The 18,776-nt window shown below is 45.4% G+C and overlaps 1 protein-coding gene across 1 annotated transcript in view; it reads left to right on the plus strand.

Moving 5' to 3' along the window:
- The window catches only part of AHR (aryl hydrocarbon receptor), a 510,239-nt gene that overhangs the window by 418,252 nt on the left and 73,211 nt on the right, over window positions 1-18,776 (plus strand). Inside the window, exons 7-8 of the mRNA XM_078663779.1 lie at window positions 15,433-15,635; window positions 17,191-17,300. Of these exons, the coding sequence (XP_078519905.1) occupies window positions 15,433-15,635; window positions 17,191-17,300 (313 nt within the window). The remainder of the gene's footprint in view (window positions 1-15,432; window positions 15,636-17,190; window positions 17,301-18,776) is intronic.

Here is an 18,776-nt window from a genome sequence, read left to right on the forward strand (position 1 = left end):
ACTGGTGTATATCGGTGACGCTTGATATCAGTGTACATCAAGCCTCTGACCGGGAGGGGATGCTAAGTCAGGTTCCGGTTCTAGTGGGTGCTACTTGAATCTGGAAAATCGTCGGCATAGTATCCCTCCTCCTGTAGTTCCCGGTCGCCGTTTTCCAAGTACGGAGTCCGTACTTGGAAAACAGCGACCGGGAACTACTTTACCTTCGGTGCCCAGAAATTCCACCTCACTTCAACATAGAAGTTGACATTCATAGGTACAGTTGTGAACACAACTCTTAGGAAGACCTTTCCTCCTCAGAGGATTCTCACTCTTCAGGAGGTGATACAGAGATTTCTGACTCAATCACATGTCTCGGTCCTACAAGTCATATGTCAAAACACCACTACAAGTCATATGTCAAAACACCATCAATTAAACCAACAGGCATTTTGAAAGGCAATTCTCCTGTGGAAGTAGACACAGGATTGCAGGATTCTGTGGATAGTGGCCCACCTGGACAGTTTTGTAAAAGTGAAAGTGAATAGTCTTAATCACATTTCGGTGGAGGATCAGAAGTCCTCGGAAGGGACAGAAATAATTTTGTCCTGGTTGGGTGTCAATCTGTGCGTCTTTTCACCACAACTGGTCTTGGACCTGCGGTATGCATTCATGTTGATCCTGCTTCTGACGAATATCCTACAGAAGAAGCAGGAGGAATGCGTACACCTGATCTCAGACACCTCAGATTGGGCATAGAGGGAGTGGTACGCCAATTTGTTGACACGCTCCAGAGGGCCATAGGGTGGATCTTCCATTCCATTTCTAAGATCCTCTGGCTGCACAAATGGAAATTGAACACAACCAGCTAAAGTCATATGGCCTCCTTGATGGAGTTGCAGACATCATATTGGTTGCCATAAAACATGCTACAGAATCTTTTAAATCACGCTTTTCTGTTAGCTGCATTTCACATTGTCTATAGCAAATTAGGCGCTGGCACTGCCTGGAGTGAAGCATTATCTGACTGCACTATTGGCTTTCATATGTCTCCCTTATAAGGTATTGTTATTTGTTGCCTTTAGTGTCACGTTTTATACAAGATTACCTTTAACTGTTTCCTCCAACTTCATTCTTTGTCCCTCTGTAGCATCAGAAACTTGAGTTGACTTTCTTTATGCATCCCATTTCTAGCTACTGGACAGTAGTTCTGTTTGGATGCATACCCTTAAGATAGTGGTGCTAATAGCAGTCACTTCACCTAATAGGTTTGAAGAACTTCAGGCCCTCTTTCTGTCTTTCTTCCCTCCTCCTCATCCCACCCAGGTAGAGGAGCTATTTTGCAAGCGTGCAAACAGCACAGAGTGGCCAACCAACTCTTTGTGGTTCTTTCCAAATGTCATGAAAGTTGAGGCAATGGCCAAAAGCACAATTTCTACCAGGTTCAGCCTTTATATCTAGATCTGCTATGGCTAAAAAAGACCCTCTCGAGGGTATTCATGCCATCTTCTCTTGGGCCTTCTTTAGGGCCATGACTTCTTCCAGCTGTCACCAGAGTTGTTCCAGGGTTTGACAAAGGCACTTGTCATTTCTGCATGCACTTGCTAACTGTTACTGCCCACAGCCCAAGCACACAGTGATGGATACTTTACTGGGGCTGTGCAGCATGACCTTTTTGGTTCTTAATCTTACTCATTCACCTCTCAGACGATATTGCTTTGAAACTCATTCTTAGGATGAAGAATCTTACAAACCCACCAGAAGGTATGCAATTTATTCATCCAATCTCCTCATTCCCAACATGCAGGGGTTCTGCATTCCGAGGCACAATTCTGTGAGCTGTTGCAGAGAAGCAACATTTACCTGTACGAATATCCATGCAGCTCAAAGAGCACAATTTGTAATTTTCTTTAGCAAAGCTCCATTTAATTAATTTCCCTCATCCATTCAAAATTGAGACTGCACACCTAGTCCACTTACAGTAACTCAAATGTTAAGGTAATCCTGCACTCACAAAAAATGAAGTTTAAAATATTATAAACAAAATGTAAATCTGTGAAATACAGGACTAGTCAAATGTAAGAAGGTGAGCGCTATCAAAGGCCGGGCACAAATGTAGAGTGTTTTACAAAAAGGCTTCAGTGGGAGCCATATGGTGTCATACAACAAAGGGAGTGCTCAGGTGCCGGAGAATGAGGTCATGAAAAAGGGAGAAGACAACCTTCAGTTGTTACAAGAATGTTTTCTCTTTTGTCTCGAGAGACAAATTGTGAAAGAGAGGCTTCAAACATCATGTTTTTCCTCCAGGCACAGATAGTATGAGCAAGAAAACATGACTGCAGCAGTCGCAGTTACACTAAGGCAATGATGTACGCTGCTAACACATGCTTCATTGATTCACAGAAGGCTTGTAATATGCAGAGACCGATTAAAAAAAAGAATCCCTGCTGCTACATATGTTTCATGCCAGGTAGTAAATGCTACATTTAGGTAGTCAATATTTAAACAGTATTCTCTACCTAGAATAAAATCAGCCTCAATGATACGGCCCCTTTCTGTTTCTCAGCCTGGGCACATTTTTCCAAAGATAGATTGAAGACTTGTATTTTATTTATTTTTATTTATTTTTATAGTTTTATATAGCGCGAACAAGATCTTTGCAGATATCAGAGCGCTTTACAATGCATGGAATACCAACAAGAGAGTAAATAACATGTCATTAGGTATATCGAAATTATAGGTAGTAAGTGACATAGGTAGGTACGTGAGGGAGCATAATAGCATAATAGCACAAGTAAATCAGTAATGCAAGTAGAAAGTCAGGTATGTGAATCAATAATACAGGTAAAACACAAAGTCGTAGGGCTCGAGCAGTAAAATACAGGAAAAACACATAGTCGTAGGGATCGATCAGAATAATACAGATCGGTGCAGTGACTTTACAGATCCACGTTAATAGGTCAAGTGTATTTGGCCATGAGAATAGCTTTTACTTCTTTCTTAAAAAGTGTGACGGAGGAGATGAGCCTGGTTTCAGGAGGGAGTGAGTTCCAGATCCTGGGTGCCATTCCTGAGAAAGAGCGTTTATAAGTTTTTTCCTTCCGGAATCTTCGAGGTTTTAGCAGAAGATTGTTTGTGCCTCTAGTGTATCTAGATCTGCCAGAAATTGACAGCTTCTGCGTGAGGTATCCGGGAGAGCTCAGGTGTACAGCCTTGTGTGTCATGCAGGCGATTTTCAGATGTATTCTGGCTTCAAAAGGCAGCCAGTTCAAGGATTTCAGGTCAGGGGAGATATGCGAGTGTTTTTTTGACCCAGTGATGAGTCTCGCTGCAGCATTTAGAGAGGCTCTTAGGGGTGCAGTAGTGGTTAGCGGGAGACCGCAGAGGGCGATGCTGCCGTATTCAATTCGCGGGATTACTAGTGCTTGTACTGCAGTTTGGAAGTCTTTGGCTGGTAGGAAGGGTTTAAGTTTCCTCAGGGTATTGATTTGGAAGTTCGCTCCCTTAGTAGCCTTGCTGATATGATGCTGCATGTTGAGATTGGAGTCGAGAGTTATGCCTAGGGATTTTGCTGAGTCCACGATGGTGGGTAGGACATTGAGTGCAGTTAGCTGTTTAAGCCAGGTTTGAGTGGTAGAGATCTTCGCGGGAGGTGAGATCAGAAGGAACTCTGTTTTCAGAGCATTGAGTTTGAGATGATTATTGGCAAGCCAGGATTGGGTGCTTCTGATCGTTGAGTTCAGGAGTAAAATGTCATTGGGGATTGTAGTTTGAGATATAATTGGGTGTCATCTGCGTACATGTGAAAAAGTACATTGGATGCTTGAAGCAGGGTGGTGAGAGGTTCCATAACTAGGTTGAACAAAGTTGGTGATAGGGAGGATCCTTGGGGGACACCTAACGAAACAGGTATTGGCGAGGACATCAGGTTGTTACTCTTGAATTTCTGCGACCTGTTGTGTAAGAAGGAGGTGAACCACTTGAGAACCGTCCCAGATAGACCCATTCTTGTGTTCAAAAGTTCGAGTAAATTCTCATGTTTAACAGTGTCGAATGCTGAGGAGAGATCAAGAAGGATGAGGAGGCAGGTTTCATTTTGATCTAGCATTTGTAGGGCGTCGTCAATTATGTGAGTCATAGCAGTTTCAGTACTGTGTCCTGCTCGGAAGCCTGATTGATGAGCGTTGAGGAGATCAAAGTGATCAATGTGTTTAGTCAGCTGTAGTTGTGCGCATTTTTCCAATAGTTTGGCGAGAGTGGGAATATTGGTAATGGGACGGTAGTTGTTTAGGTCGGATGGGTCGGCAGTATGTTTCTTTAGTAAAGGTGTGACTTGTCCAACTTTGAGGGAGTCAGGGATGGATCCTTGTTGGAGCGAGCTGTTGATAATTTTAGTCCACAGTGGAAGGAGCCATGGGGTGAAATCCTTGACAGCGTTGGCAGGGAGGGGATCCGTGAGGTGATTGGAAGGTTTCAAGGTGCTGAGCAGTTTGCCTATTTCTTCTTCTGAGTAGGTGTCGAAGGATGACCATGTAGCATTGTTTTTTAGTTCGGTGGGTGTTATGTAGTTGGGCGTGGTGTAGCGGCTTGCGTCAATGCGAGATCACTCTTTATGTTGTCAGTTTTTTGGGTAAAGAAAGTGGCGAAGTCTTCACAGGAGGGTGCTTTGCCCAAAGTACTGAGAGGTTGGGGTTGTTCCTTGGCTTGTGTTCTGATTAGCTCAAACAGTTTTCTTGGACGGTATTTTGCTTGGTCGAGCTGGAGGCTGAAGAAGTTTGCTTTTGAGCGCTTTATTTTCCTGAAGTAGGCGTTTCTCTTTTTCTTCAGGGTTTTCAGGTGCAGTGCAGAGGGAGCTGTTCTCCAGGTGCGCTCTGCCATTCGCATGGCTCGTCTATCTTCATTGAGACTCCCATCGTACCATGGATTGGAGATTTTAGCGGAGACTCTTTTTAGCTGCATGGGAGCAGCCTCAATAATTATTGAAGTCATGGCGTCGAGATAGTGGTCAGTCAAAGATTGGACATCTGTGGCGCCCGTAGGAGGGAGCAGGAGGTCGCGGCTGTTCGGGGGAAGGGAGTGTGGGTTGGGTTTTTTCAGGTCTCTTTTCCATATTTTGGGTCTGGAGGATTGAGTCGAGTTGAGTTTGACTTTTTCATTGATGAAGAATGTGACGATATGATGGTCCGACCAGTCACAAGGTTGGATAGACTCAAGCTGAATAGCGTCCTCTTTGGCGATGATAAGGTCGAGGATAGAACCTTTCTCATGGGTCGGGCTGTTGCAAAATTGTGTGAGGTCCAGAGCGTTGAGGAAATTTTTAAGACTATTTACCACCGCATCATTGTGATCATTCCAGTGGAGGTTGAAGTCACCAAGGTATATTTGGGTGAGCTGTCGTCCGGCATTAGTTGAAATCATGTCCATGATTTGTTGGGCGAAGGTGAGGTTGTCTCTGGGTGGGTGGTAAATGCCGTGAAGAGAGCATATCGGTTTGCCCTCGCTGATAATATCAAGGCAGATGTATTCGCAGGAAGTTGAGGAGGGTAGGGAAGGTGCGGAGACTTTCAGAACAGTAAGGTTGTTCCTGTATATGCATGCAATTCCACCACCTATCTTGCCAGACCTGTCAAGCCTAATGATGTGGTAGTTGGGGGGAACCAGAATGTCCATTATAGGTGTAGAAGATTCGGTTAGCCAGGTTTCAGTCAAGATGATTAGGTCAAGGTCCTATGTTAGGATGAGATCGGCAATGGCGGAGGAGTGTCTAGAGGCCGATCTGCAGTTGAGGAGAGCGCATTTGTGACGGGGTGTGCCAGGTGAGGTAGAGGGTACTAGCGAGAGGGAGACCTTTCTAAGGTTATTCGGGACGGAGATTCTGTTGTTTAGTGTGGAGGGTCTACGGGGATTTGCGTGTATCGTGGGAATGGGGAGGTGCGTGTCGGTTGTGTGGTTTAGGGGGGCTGGGTCGTAGGAGCGGAGAAGGGTGAGAGTGTCGAGATCCGAACGAGGGTTGCATGTGCGACGGGGGCGGTTGTTGCGATTGTGGGCAGGGATCACGATCCAATGTGGGCGGCGGGTGCGGTTGTTGCAATTGTGGGCATGGATCACGGTCTTGTGTGAGGGGTGTGGCTTTGGAGCGTCATCAGGACGGGTGCGGAGCCAGTTTAGAGGGGGGGTGGTGGTGAATGGGGTGTGTCTGGGGGGTGTGATGAGTACCTCTTTGATGGTGTGAATGTCTTTTTTGATGGTGTGAATGTCTTCTTTGAACTGGAGGAGGTAGGACATAATCTTGTCCAGCGTGGGATAGGTGTTAGTGCTAGGGGAGGAAGTCATGGGTGAGTGGCTGACCTGGGAATTAGCGTGCGGGTGAGGGGGTGGGTTGGTGCTCATGCATGGCTCCGTGGTGCGGGCGTACGAGTTAGTGTTAGGGAGGAGAGAGGGTATGGGGGCGATGGGAGTGGATGAAGTACGGAGGAGGTTGGTGGCGTAGAGGAGGGCATTGGTAGCAGGCGGAGAGAGCGGGGTGGAGGTGGAGTGTATGTTGGTGGTGATGGGGGAGCCTGAGGGGTAGTGAGGGCTGAGAGTGGGAGGGGAAATGGTGTTGGAGATGGTCCTGTCGTGGGGAGGGGGAGTTATAATAATAGATGTGGTGTGTTCTGTGTCGTTAATTAGCGGGTGGTAGTGGGGGCTGTGAGTGGGGGGAGCGGGATTGTGGGTGCAAGCTGTGGTGTCAGGGGAGAGATGAGTGGGAGTGGTATGTGTTGGGGTCCAAGTGTTGGTGTTAGGGGGGCGGCTAGTGTGTGAGAGGGAGAGATTTGTGACTGTGATTGAGGACTGTGGGGTGGTAACAGCAGGTGGGTGATTGGATAGGGTGCTGGGGGTAGAGGTGAGGTGCGTGTCGTTCTGATGCTGCGCTAGGTTAGACGGGTTGTGGGTGGGGGCTGTGATGTCAGGTGTGATAGTGCTGGATGAGATATGGGTGGAGGTCCGGGGATTGGAAAGGTGTTCTTTGAACTTGGGGAACAGGTTGTCTAGTAGTTCCAGGTTCTTGTCTGTGGATTGAATTAGGACAATCCCGTTATTGTAGATAGTAATGGTGGTTCTGCCAGGGAAGAGTTGGGATGGTGTGATGGAGAGTGTTAGGCCATGAGCCGTTTTCCTGGTGGTGGAGACGGTGAGTAGGGTGAGGAACGCTTTTCTCCATTGAGCTCTACGTGAGGTGTGGAAGATGATATCAATGTTCAGGGATCCATTGACCGGTGAGAAGTAGGTGTCGGCAAAGGGGGTTTCAGAGTGGGACCTCAGGAGGTTGTGTTTAAAGCGTTTAGCGGCTTTTTTGGTGAGTGTGGATGGGTAATTTATTCTATATGTGTGCTTGCCGATGAGATCCATGTTGGGGTGGCTGTAGCGGTGGGTATGGGAGGGAGAACGATAATAATACACATGTGGAAAAGACAACTGTCAACCGTAAGTTACTTAGCACAAAAGTGACACTAGTGAATGGCCAAAAGAAACCATAATATAGGAGGTAGCAATCGGTGCAGTCCAGAAGTAACGGTGAGTGGATGCAGCTTACAAAAATTTACAAGGTATATGAGGTAGCAGCCAGTTAACTGGGGCCAAAGTGATATTAGTGAGTAGCCAAAAATAACCAGAATGTAGGAGGTAGCATCGGTGTACTCCAGTAATAAAAGTGGGTGTATGCAGCTTACAAGAATGAGCAATATATATGAGGTAATAATCAGTGCATAATAGGTATAATAGGTAAGCAAAATACATGAGGTAGTAATCAGTGCATAATAGTGATAACAGTGGAATGGGTGTAGCTTACAAATTAAACAATATACAAATAGGAATAAAATACTAAAGATATACTAGAACCAATATAGGTGCAGACAGAAGGCTACAATAGACAGGTATGACACTAATGAGAATTTCCAGAATGTAGGAGGTAGCATCGGTGTCATCCAGTAATAAAAGTGGGTGTGTGCAGCTTACAAGAATGAGCAAAATATATGAGGTAGTAATCAGTGCATAATAGGGATAACAGTGGAATGGGTGTAGCTTACAAATTAAACAGTGTACAGATAGGAATAAAATACTAAAGATATACTGGAACCAATATAGGTGCAGACAGAAGGCTACAATAGACAAGTATGACACCAATGCGCAACCGGTACCATATGAGGTAGCGATCGGTGCAATACCGGTGAGGAAAAAGTGAGATGGGTGCAGGTTACAAAGAGTGTATAAAATACAAGTAGAGGTATAATACTGCAATAAAATGCTCAGGTGAAGAGCAGGTGAAGAACACACTACAGGTGGAGAAAAGTGACATAGGTGCAGGGTACAAAAACTGTACAAAATACAGGTAGGAATAGAATACTGCAATAAAAGGCAGACACTTAATCACACATATATGAGGTAGCGATGTATGAAATTGATTCAGCCTTCAACAGCAGAGATTTAATGGGTAGTGCCCACTATTCCTTGGCTAGCGGAATGACATCTTATATTCAGCTGCCTTGCACATCCGCTCTTCCAATCATTGCCATAAAAGCCCGGGGCGGGGTGGACCGCAAGTCATTACATTTTCTACAAGTGCTCTTTGATGCCAGTGCTTCTTTTATGGTGTGAGGGGAGGCCTTTAAACCAGTGGTTTAAGGCTTTGAAATATAATTTGGTAAAAGCCTTTATTTATGGGTCAAGGAAAACTATCTACTGTTATCTCTCCTTCATGCTTGTATTCCAATTTTCTTATTGGACTTTTTATGCTAAAACACAACAAACTCAGCGATCCCTAATTGCAAATATCCTCTTAAGGACTAAGCAGAATATTGTATCCTTCCACTCTAAGCACTTCTTTACAGCTCTGCTTTGTGACAAATCAGTTCCTGTATTATAATGTGGCGTTGGTAACAAAAGAAGCTTGTAATATCTTTTACTGTGAAGAACTTGCTCTACCTAGTCAATACTGGGCTTAAACCTATTGCCACCTATTGCCACCTAGGGTACATTAACATTTACTGATAACAATACTACCCTATCAATACCCTATCAATACCACACCTCAGACCAATTGGATACTGTTGGATGTGGCCCTTTTGGCAGGTTCACCCCGAAACTTTTTGCATTCTCCTAGCCTTTTCCTGTAACCTGGTGTTGGTGATTTTAGGCCTCTGAGCACTGTAAGCCAGTGTAAAGTGCGTGTGTGTGTGTGTGTGGTGAGATTGGCCTGCCCTTCCATAGGAATGCATTGGGGATATGTGTGTCCATGGTAATTCCTGGTATGAGAGGACTGCAGGGGCGAGGTTAGTATGTATGAACTCGTGAGAATAAATGCTGCGCAATGGCCTGCGCAGATTTATGGTGAATGGTGGAGAAATGGCACTTTTAGAAGTTGGCATTTCTGTGTACTGTGTGTCTGCCTGCCTGATGTGAATTGCATGTCTGGCTTGTGATTGACAGGAGCTGAGAGGTGTGGGTGGCTCCAGGAGACAGGGTGAGTCAGCCCAGTGGTGAAAAGAGAGATCTCCATGCAGATGGGAGGGAGGAGTTGCACATGGGACCTGAATAGGGCTGGGCCTTCCCTCCACAATGCTGGCTGCGCCCCCTGTGGTGCGTCTGATCACTGAGCCCCCACCTGACAAAGGGGAGAGGAGCTGGACAAAACAAAGTTCTCCAAATCCCCTCTAAGCCAGTCCTAACAGGTATCCCCAAGCCCTGTGCTGTGACAAAGGGATTTGCTAATATAAATATAGGGGCTGTGTCCCCATGAAAAGTCTCTGTGCTTGTGCTGTATTTGGTGCTGTTGCTGGGGCCCAGGAGGAACCGCCATGGGGGTTGCCTCCCTTCTGGAGGGCCCTGTGTGCTGGGCTCCCTGGGCCCAGCTGTGCCCCTCGGACCTTTTGCTGCGTTTCTTTCATGCCTAAGGACTTGTGCTCTTTGCCCCAGGATTTTTGCTGCATCTAGCGCCTGGTAGCGCTATCTTTTGGACTGCCCAGCTGATGGAAAGCATGGGCTCTGCGGCACATTGCCTCAGCCCTGTTGGAGGGAATCCCCAGCGTAGGGATTCCCCCGCCTTGTGTCTTGGGCGGAAGCCCACCACGCGTCTCTGCCGACTATTTTGCTTGGAGACTAGCGGGAACCCACCCCGCTTTATATCTTTGGAATTTGGAGGGAGCCTACCCCTCATTGTCTGCCTTGTGTTGCTGGGAAAGCGGGAGCCCACCCCGCGTTTCACCGCCACGGTCCGAGCGGGAGCAGAAGAAGTGTAGGCAGAAGGGAGGACGGGAGCCTACCCTGCCTCCCCGAGCACCGCGGCAAAGTCCCGGGTCCCAGGAGGGGGCCCAGTTGAAGAGAAAGAGGCGGCAGAGGCTGCCAATGGCAGCACAGGGCTCCCAAGAGTGAAAGGGTAGCCCCGCGCCATGAGAGAAGTGCTGCCAGTTCCGCAGCGTGGAAAAGCGAAGAACTGGGTCCCAGGAGGAGGCCTGGGTGAAGAGCAGTGAAGCCCGGAGAGGTTCCCTGTGCTGCCTGAAGAGGAGACCAGGAAGAGAGGAGCAGAGACCCCACGCCAGCCCCGGTGGGTAGGGGCTTCATCCTGGTTATGGTGCTTTGTGAGGCATAGTGTTGCTCCCCCAAGGCACTGCAACTGCCAGCCTTTGTCGGCTCCAAAGTGAGGGCACAGCGGTGCCCGGGCCCCATAGCTGCATGCATCCCAGCTGCCCCGCTCGCAGAGGGCAGCTGCACCGAGAGGGCACGTGTCATTGTTCAAGAGCCCCAGAGCAGGTCTCAGGCCATTGTTCCCGCTACCCCGCCTGAAAGAGGGCAGCGGCCATGTCTTGCGCAGATTGGTTCAGGAGTCCCTGAGAGGGACAGAAGCGGCACAGAGGTGCCAGGCCTTCGCTTCACTCACAGCTGCCCAGTTAGTAGTGGGAAAATGCAAAAACAACAGTTGATGGGCCTAAATCCATCGTTTTTTTGCTCACCATGCCATTCCAGTTTGAGCCCAGCCATATGCAAATCAGTCTCGACCCTCTGCCCCATGGGAACAGTCCAGGCCGAACTGCTAAGCCAGGTCCTCCCTGGACTGGAAACAAGCATCCTAGGACCGGTTTCAGGCTTTCAGCCCTCGTCAGCCTGGATAGCTTGATTCCAGGGGCATGGAGAGCACGGTACTCACGTCTGAGCATACCCGTCCCACTCGGAGTGACGAATGCAAAAACAACAGTTGATGGACAGAATGCAGAACAATGTTATACATTCACCCCAGTACAGAGATCTGGGCCTACATCCATCGTTTTTTTGCTCACCATGCCATGCAAGTAGTGGGCAGCTGCATCGTTTAGCCCACAGTGCTTTAGGGGCATGTCTTTTTGACGTTAGGAGTGAGATGCACTTCTTTGCCCCCTTACATTCACAGCTGCGCATCACTTAGTGCCAACTGCACCGTTTAGGTTTGCGCAATGGCGCAATCGGATTTCGCTGCTAGGCAGCAGCCCTGACATTCTGGACACAGGGCGTTTGAGCCCTTTAGCGATGGCCAGTTAGCCAGGAGAACTGAGAGTGATAGGACGCTAGGCCCTAATGTGATTTATGTGGTGCTAGGAAATGTGATTCATGTAGCATGATTTCCGCACCCTGTTTTGATACCTCTAAATGTGTTTTTTATGATTATGAGGTTGATTTACATATTATGGTTTATGCTAGTGAGATTATGTTCCACTGTGATTTATGCCCCTAATGCGAGTTAAGCTTAGGAGGTTAGGGTCTAATGCGTTTATACTTACGAGAGGATTGCATAATGTGTTTATTCTAATGAGGTTGGTGCAGAATGCAATTCGCACCTAATGTGATACTGTGCATAACGTAGTTTATGTTACAGGCTGATGCTGAGTACAGTGGTTTACAGTGATTACTGGTTGTACGTTTATGATCTGTCATACTTTTACTAAGTTTGCTTTGTGATGGTTTTGACAGTGGTCCAGTGGGCCCTGTCAGGTGTAAATAATCACTTGTAGATATGACATAGTGCCAGGTGGCACCATGTATATATGTGTTTACTATTCTAATGTGTTATGAGAATACCAAGGCTATTTTTGATATAACCTTTTGCGGAGTTCCTTTTGTGGTGTGCCTGGGATGTTGTTGCTGTGTGCGAGCGCAGATGCTTCACACATGCCCTCCAGGATAAGCCTGACTTCTTGTGCCAAGCTACCAAGGGGGTGAGCAGGGGTTATCTTTGACGTGTAACTCCATTGCCCTGACTAGAGTGGTGGTTTCTGCCTGGCTTTGGTGCAAGCCTTAGCCAACCAGAAATCCCATTTCTAACAGATACCAAAGAATGTATTGGAATATTTAAATCATTAGTGAAACAATACAAGATATCAGTAATGCCAATCACCCACTTTTCATTTGTACCTTTTATCTCACCTCGGATGATGCTCTTTTGGTCCATAAACCTCACCTCTTCAAAATCTGCCTGCTGTCCAAATGTTTGTGTATCATCTGTAGGGCATAGTACCCTAATAATTAATACATGCATCAGGTTTATTTTTGTTTATCCCAGCCTTGTTTTGAGAGAAAAGCTGTGATGTGGGTCCACACGTCTGCAACCTTCCTTGTAAAACGTCTTTTACTCATGATCATTTGTTAGCAGAGGTGAAATCTGTTACTGTTATGGTAACAGTGTTGTAAATCGTTCCCTTGTGCATTACTTGTTATTAGTACAGAAAGGGAATTAGTACCATTCAAGTTATGTAATGCAGAATTATTTCAAACACACTCATTTGTGATTTCTGGACCAAGGATAAAGTGTAGCGCTGGTAACAGTCTTGATCTACACAAAGGAGTATGTGGTTGTGTAAGTCATCTACGGAAGAACAGGTAGGTGAAGACAGAGTTTAGTCAAGCCGCAAAGTAGGAAGTGCTCCTCTGCGACGGCCTTTCCGAGTCTAAGCCTGATATTGCTTACTGATGAATACCATTTCTGAGTATGTGTGACTCTCAGAAAGAGCCTTTCCTGGGAATAAACGGATCGATATTGGCTATTCACTGTTATGACGTAACAACATTAGGAGGCGGAAGTTCTTCCCATTGTTCATACATCATCAGGGGAAGCATGGCTCAGCAGACTCAAGAGTGTTGTGCCTGTTTAGCTCCCACCTGTCCTGCCAGCTCAGATCTTTGAAGATCCAAGCTGACATGAAAACACACTGCGTTAATGGCTGTCACGGAGGGCTGCCCATACCATACAATACTACACCATACCATCCTATCGAATACCATACCACACCAAACTATGCCATACCATCCTATCCCATACCATACCATACTAAACCATACCATCCTATCGCATACCATACCACATCACATCATACTATACCATACCATCCTATCCCATACCATACCATACTATACCATACCATCCTATCCCATACCACACCATACTAGACCATACCATCCTATCCCATATCACACCATACTATACCATACCATCCTATCCCATACCACACCATACTAGACCATACCATCCTATCCCATATCACACCATACTATACCATACATCCTATCCCATACCACACCATACTATACCATACCATCCTATCCCATACCATACCATACTATACCATACCATCCTATCCCATACCACACCATACTAGACCATACCATCCTATTCCATATCACACCATACTATACCATACATCCTATCCCATACCATACTATACCATACCATCCTATCCCATACCACACCATACTAGACCATACCATCCTATCCCATACCATACCACACCATACTTCACCATACCATCCTATCCCATGCCATACCACACCAAACTATGCCATACCATCCTATCCCGTACATACCACACCACACCACACCATAATATACCATCCTATCCCATACCAAATCATACTATACCATACTGTACCATCCTATCCCATACCATGCGACACCATACTATACCATACTATTCTATCCCATACCATATCACACCATATTATACCATACCATCCTATCCCATACCATACCACACCATACCATCCTATCCCATACCATACTATATCACTCCATACTATACGATACCATCCTATACAATACCATATCACACCTTACTATACCTTACCATCCTATCCCATACCATACCATATCATACCATATAATCCTATCCCATACCACACCATACCATCCTATCCCATACCATACCATATCACTCCATACTATGCCATACCATCCTTTACCATACCATATCACACCATACTATACCTTACCTTCCTCTGCCATACCATATCACACCCTATCATACCATCCTATCCCATACCTAGTCATACTATACCATACCATACCATCCTATACCATACCACATCACACCATACTATACCATACCATCCTATCCCATGCCACACCATACTATACCGTACCATTCTATCCCATACCATATCACTCCATACTATACCATACCATCCTATACCATACCATATCACACCATACTATACCTTACCATCCTATCCCATACCATACCACATCACACCATATTATATCATAGAATCCTATCCCATACCACACCATACTATACCATACCATCCTATCCCATACCAGACCATATCACACCATACTATACCATGCCATCCTATACCATACCACACCATACTATACCATCCCATCCCATGCCACACCATACTATACCATACCATTCTATTCAATATAGTCTAATGTGAACACCATACCATCCCATCAAATAACTTACTTGGTATCACAACCAATCAGTGTAAAATCCGTGTTCTTAATGTGAGAGTGCAGCTTTCTGCAGTTTGGGTGGTGGAAAGGGACACGGGGTGGTGGGGGTGTTTGGCGTAAATCTTAGATTTTTCCCAATCTGAGCAGAGTCCAAACTATATGCACAGGGCGGTGGTGGTGAGTGCTAGACACAAAATTGCATTTTAATTTTGGTGATGAAGGTAAATGCAGAGGGTGGTTGGGGTGGGGAGGAGGGGAGGTATGTTTTTTGTTATATTTGGGAGGATTAGAAGTGGTCCTGAAAGGTATGGCTATTCATTACTCATCTGACCCTGTGTAGCTGTTGGAAGCTGGGAAAAGTGACTTTGGGCCATACATAGCGTACATTGTAGATGGGTGTGCCCTGATTGTCTCTTTGACGTCACTCCGACCTCTCATTGAAAAGCATCGTCATTATTCACTATACAATACCACACTGCACAACACATGTAAACAATTCCTAACCTTTGAAAATCTCAGAAATGTCTATAAGGAAAATTATGAGACCCAGTGTACTGACCTTGAAAGAGGCAGAACAGTTTCTTCAATAATCCATTTGATGCTGAAATATCAGAGTCTGAAGTCGATGTGCTACCTATGAGGATTAATGTGACAGAAATGAAATGCAACCCGAAGCAGTGATGCAGATGGAATATACCATTATTTGTCTGTTTCAGGCTATGAATTTTCAAGGCCGCCTGAAGTTCCTTCACGGGCAGAATATACGAAGGAAGGATGGCTCGCTGATCCCCCCTCAGCTGGCATTGTTTGCGCTGGCCACACCGATGCAGTCCCCGTCCATCCTGGAGATCAGGACTCGAAATATCATCTTCAGAACCAAACACAAGCTGGATTTTACTCCGATTGGTTGTGATACCAAGTAAGTTATTAGATGAAATGGGATGGTGTTCGCATTAGAATATTGAATAGGGAATGGGATAGCATGGTAATGGATTGGGTGGTATAGTATGGTATGGTAAGGTATGGGACAGTATGGTATGGGCTGGATAGGATGGTATGGTATGGTTGGTATGGAATAGGATGGTATGGTATAGAATAGGATGGTATGGTGTGGTATGGGATAGGTTGGCATGGTGTGGGATAGGATGGTATGGTGTGGTATGGGATAGGATGGTGTGATATAATATGGTGTGGTATGGTATGGTATGGGATAGGATGGTATGGTGTGGTATGGGATAGGATGGTATGGTGTGGTGTGGTATGGTATCATATAGTATGGTGTGGTTTGGTATGGTATGGGAAAGGATAGCATGGTATGGTATGGTATGGGATATGATGGTATGATATAGTATGGTGTGGTATGGGGTAGGATGGTGTGGTGAGATATGGTGTGGTGTGGTATGGAATAGGATGGTATAGTATTCATAGTAGCATATTGAATATTCTTCCCATTTAATGAACTGCTTTCTGAAATTAGCCTGAAGGTGGAACTATTATCTGCAGCAATTCTGATTGTAATTACCATGGGGCTTCAAGGGCTTAGCCACCACTGGATCAACAGGTGCAGTTGCACTGGGGACCGATGAACCCTGATAGTTGTTGTATCTTACTACCGTAACAGTAGTCAAAGGGGTCTAGTTCCTCGCTTGCACCAGGGTCCGGGGCATACATGGTACACTACTGGGCTGCTTCATATTTTTATATGTGAGTTGGTACATGTGAATTCAATGGCCTGTCTCTTAATGTAATGTATGTTATTTCTATTTGTGTTATTTCTACAAGGAAAATCTTATTACCTTTACTCTATACTTATTATTTCTTCTCACACCCATTTCTACAGACCTCTCCACTTGTTGCTATTTAAGATGCATATCAGCCATGGCTATTGTATTCTCTTGTAATAAATCCTATCTCTTACATTCCCAGGCACGCCCCTTATTTGTCACCCAGCCTTCCCACTTAGAACATCATCACCTTACTTAACACTCGCCTCGGTCTCTTTGCCCCAAGTAGCGCTTTGGCACACCCGTCCCTTTCCCTTTCCATGAAACCCCAGGTCTGCTCTGCTGCTCTTTCACTGCAAGAGCAGAACAGCCGCTGAGCGGAAAGTGGTTCATGGGCATTTCAATATAAGCACTGTGAATATTGTTTATTAAAGGGCGGCTTTCTTTCACTGGATTGTTCTGCTTTTAAAGGATGCTCATTCTATCGATCTGCTTGATGCTAAGTATTGGGAGGTGTTCCACTAAGGCAAGACACTATTACCTCTTTAAAATAGAATGAAATACAAACAATAATGGTCTAAACGTGATTGAACATAATCTGTAGTGCCGTAGCTGTCTTCTTGCTAGATTAGTTGATGATACTAAAGGAGTTTCGGTGTTTTCATTTGTTTTCATACTTTGCAGAATTAGTCACACATTATAGTATAGTAATATTACACTGAGAAATAATTGCCTTTTTCTCTCCTACAGGGGAAGCATTGTGCTGGGATACACCGAAGCAGAGCTGTGCGTGAGGGGCACAGGATATCAGTTCATTCACGCCGCAGATATGATGTACTGTGCCGAGAATCACGTGCGAAGTAAGTGAAACTCACTGCATCACGTCTGTGCTGGGACCCTAAATGCATCCATTGGCTCATCCAAGACCTCACCGTGAATGTCCTGGCGAGGGCAGCTCTTTCTTGAGGAAATAGAAACCGCAACAGTTCAGGAAAGACCCTAGAAATAAATGCTACCGCCAGTTTTCTCAATCCAAATGGGGAATGACATTCAGATTTTTGTATATTTCCACTCCAAAATCTGCATGTACTGGTATTGATTGGGTATTTTTCTAGTAAATTTCAGCCAGTTTGACCTGTCAGCGTTCACCTGGGAAAGATTTCAGGGGATGCGGTAATGACTACTTTACCCAGATTCCAAAACCCCATGCAAACATGATCGAAAAAAGGCCTCTCTCAATTAGATCCTCAATAGGAAAAGTCATACACCTCTTACTTTTAGGTAGCAAACAAGAATGAGCCTGTTGCCTTTCTTTCGCAAGTGCCAGATGTTATTGTGCCAGTTTCTTGTTTGCTAACCCAATGTGCCTTTGTTCTTGCGACTTCATTTCGTTGCGTTTTCTGAGCACCACGCTTCAGTCTACCATGGAATTTCTGCCATCCAAAAACCGGGGATTATGAAAGGGCTCCCAGCATCACAATGTATTAAGTTTAGATTGCAACGCGCTCTGCGAAGGAATAAAGGGTCACTGTCCCAGAAACCACATTCGGAACCTAATCCCATATAAACAAGGCTCTAACCCCCAGATTCATCATTGTCCACTTTTGCGAGTCCTTAATAGCGATTATTAAGGAATCGCTATTAAAGACTCGCAAAACGGGATGCATGTAGAAATCGCAATTAATTTTTCGATTTCTACTGCTTCCTTATTTGCGATTCGCTAATTGCTAATCGCAAATAAGGAATGGCTTTCCCATTCATTCCTATGGGCCTCAAGGCCCATAGGAATGAATGGGGAGTCATTCCTTATTTGCGATTAGCAATTAGAGAATCGCAAATTAGGAAGCGATTTCAAGGGTGCCCGGGTGTCCAAAGGACACCCTGTAGCACCTCTGAAATGCAAATGTACACAGGTGTTGCGCACACACATATCCAAAGGACATGTGTGTGTGTAACATACAACTTAGAAAAATGCACTAAAGTGCATTTTTCTAAGTTTTCGCTATTTACCACGAAGTTACACTTCGCGGTAAATAGCGGCCCCATATTGCGAATTCGCAATTTTAAAAAGATTCGTGAATAGCATTTAAGGAATCTCTCATTGAGATTCCTTAAATGCGATTCTTCGCAATTTAGCGATTTCTGTAATTGCGATTTTTGCATTTGGGATGATGAATCCCAAAGGCAAAAATAGCGCTCGCAAAGGGCCGGATTCTCAGAATCTGGCCCTTTGCGAGCCGATTTTACTTTGATGAATCTGGCTGTAAGAGGTTTAAAGATATGCACATAAAGCTCCTGTGATGTGTTTTTCTCTAAAGTTAGAAGTTATGGTGAGG

This window comes from Lissotriton helveticus, chromosome 10 (genome assembly GCF_964261635.1).
Source record: "Lissotriton helveticus chromosome 10, aLisHel1.1, whole genome shotgun sequence".
Classification (NCBI taxonomy): Eukaryota; Metazoa; Chordata; class Amphibia; order Caudata; family Salamandridae; genus Lissotriton; species Lissotriton helveticus.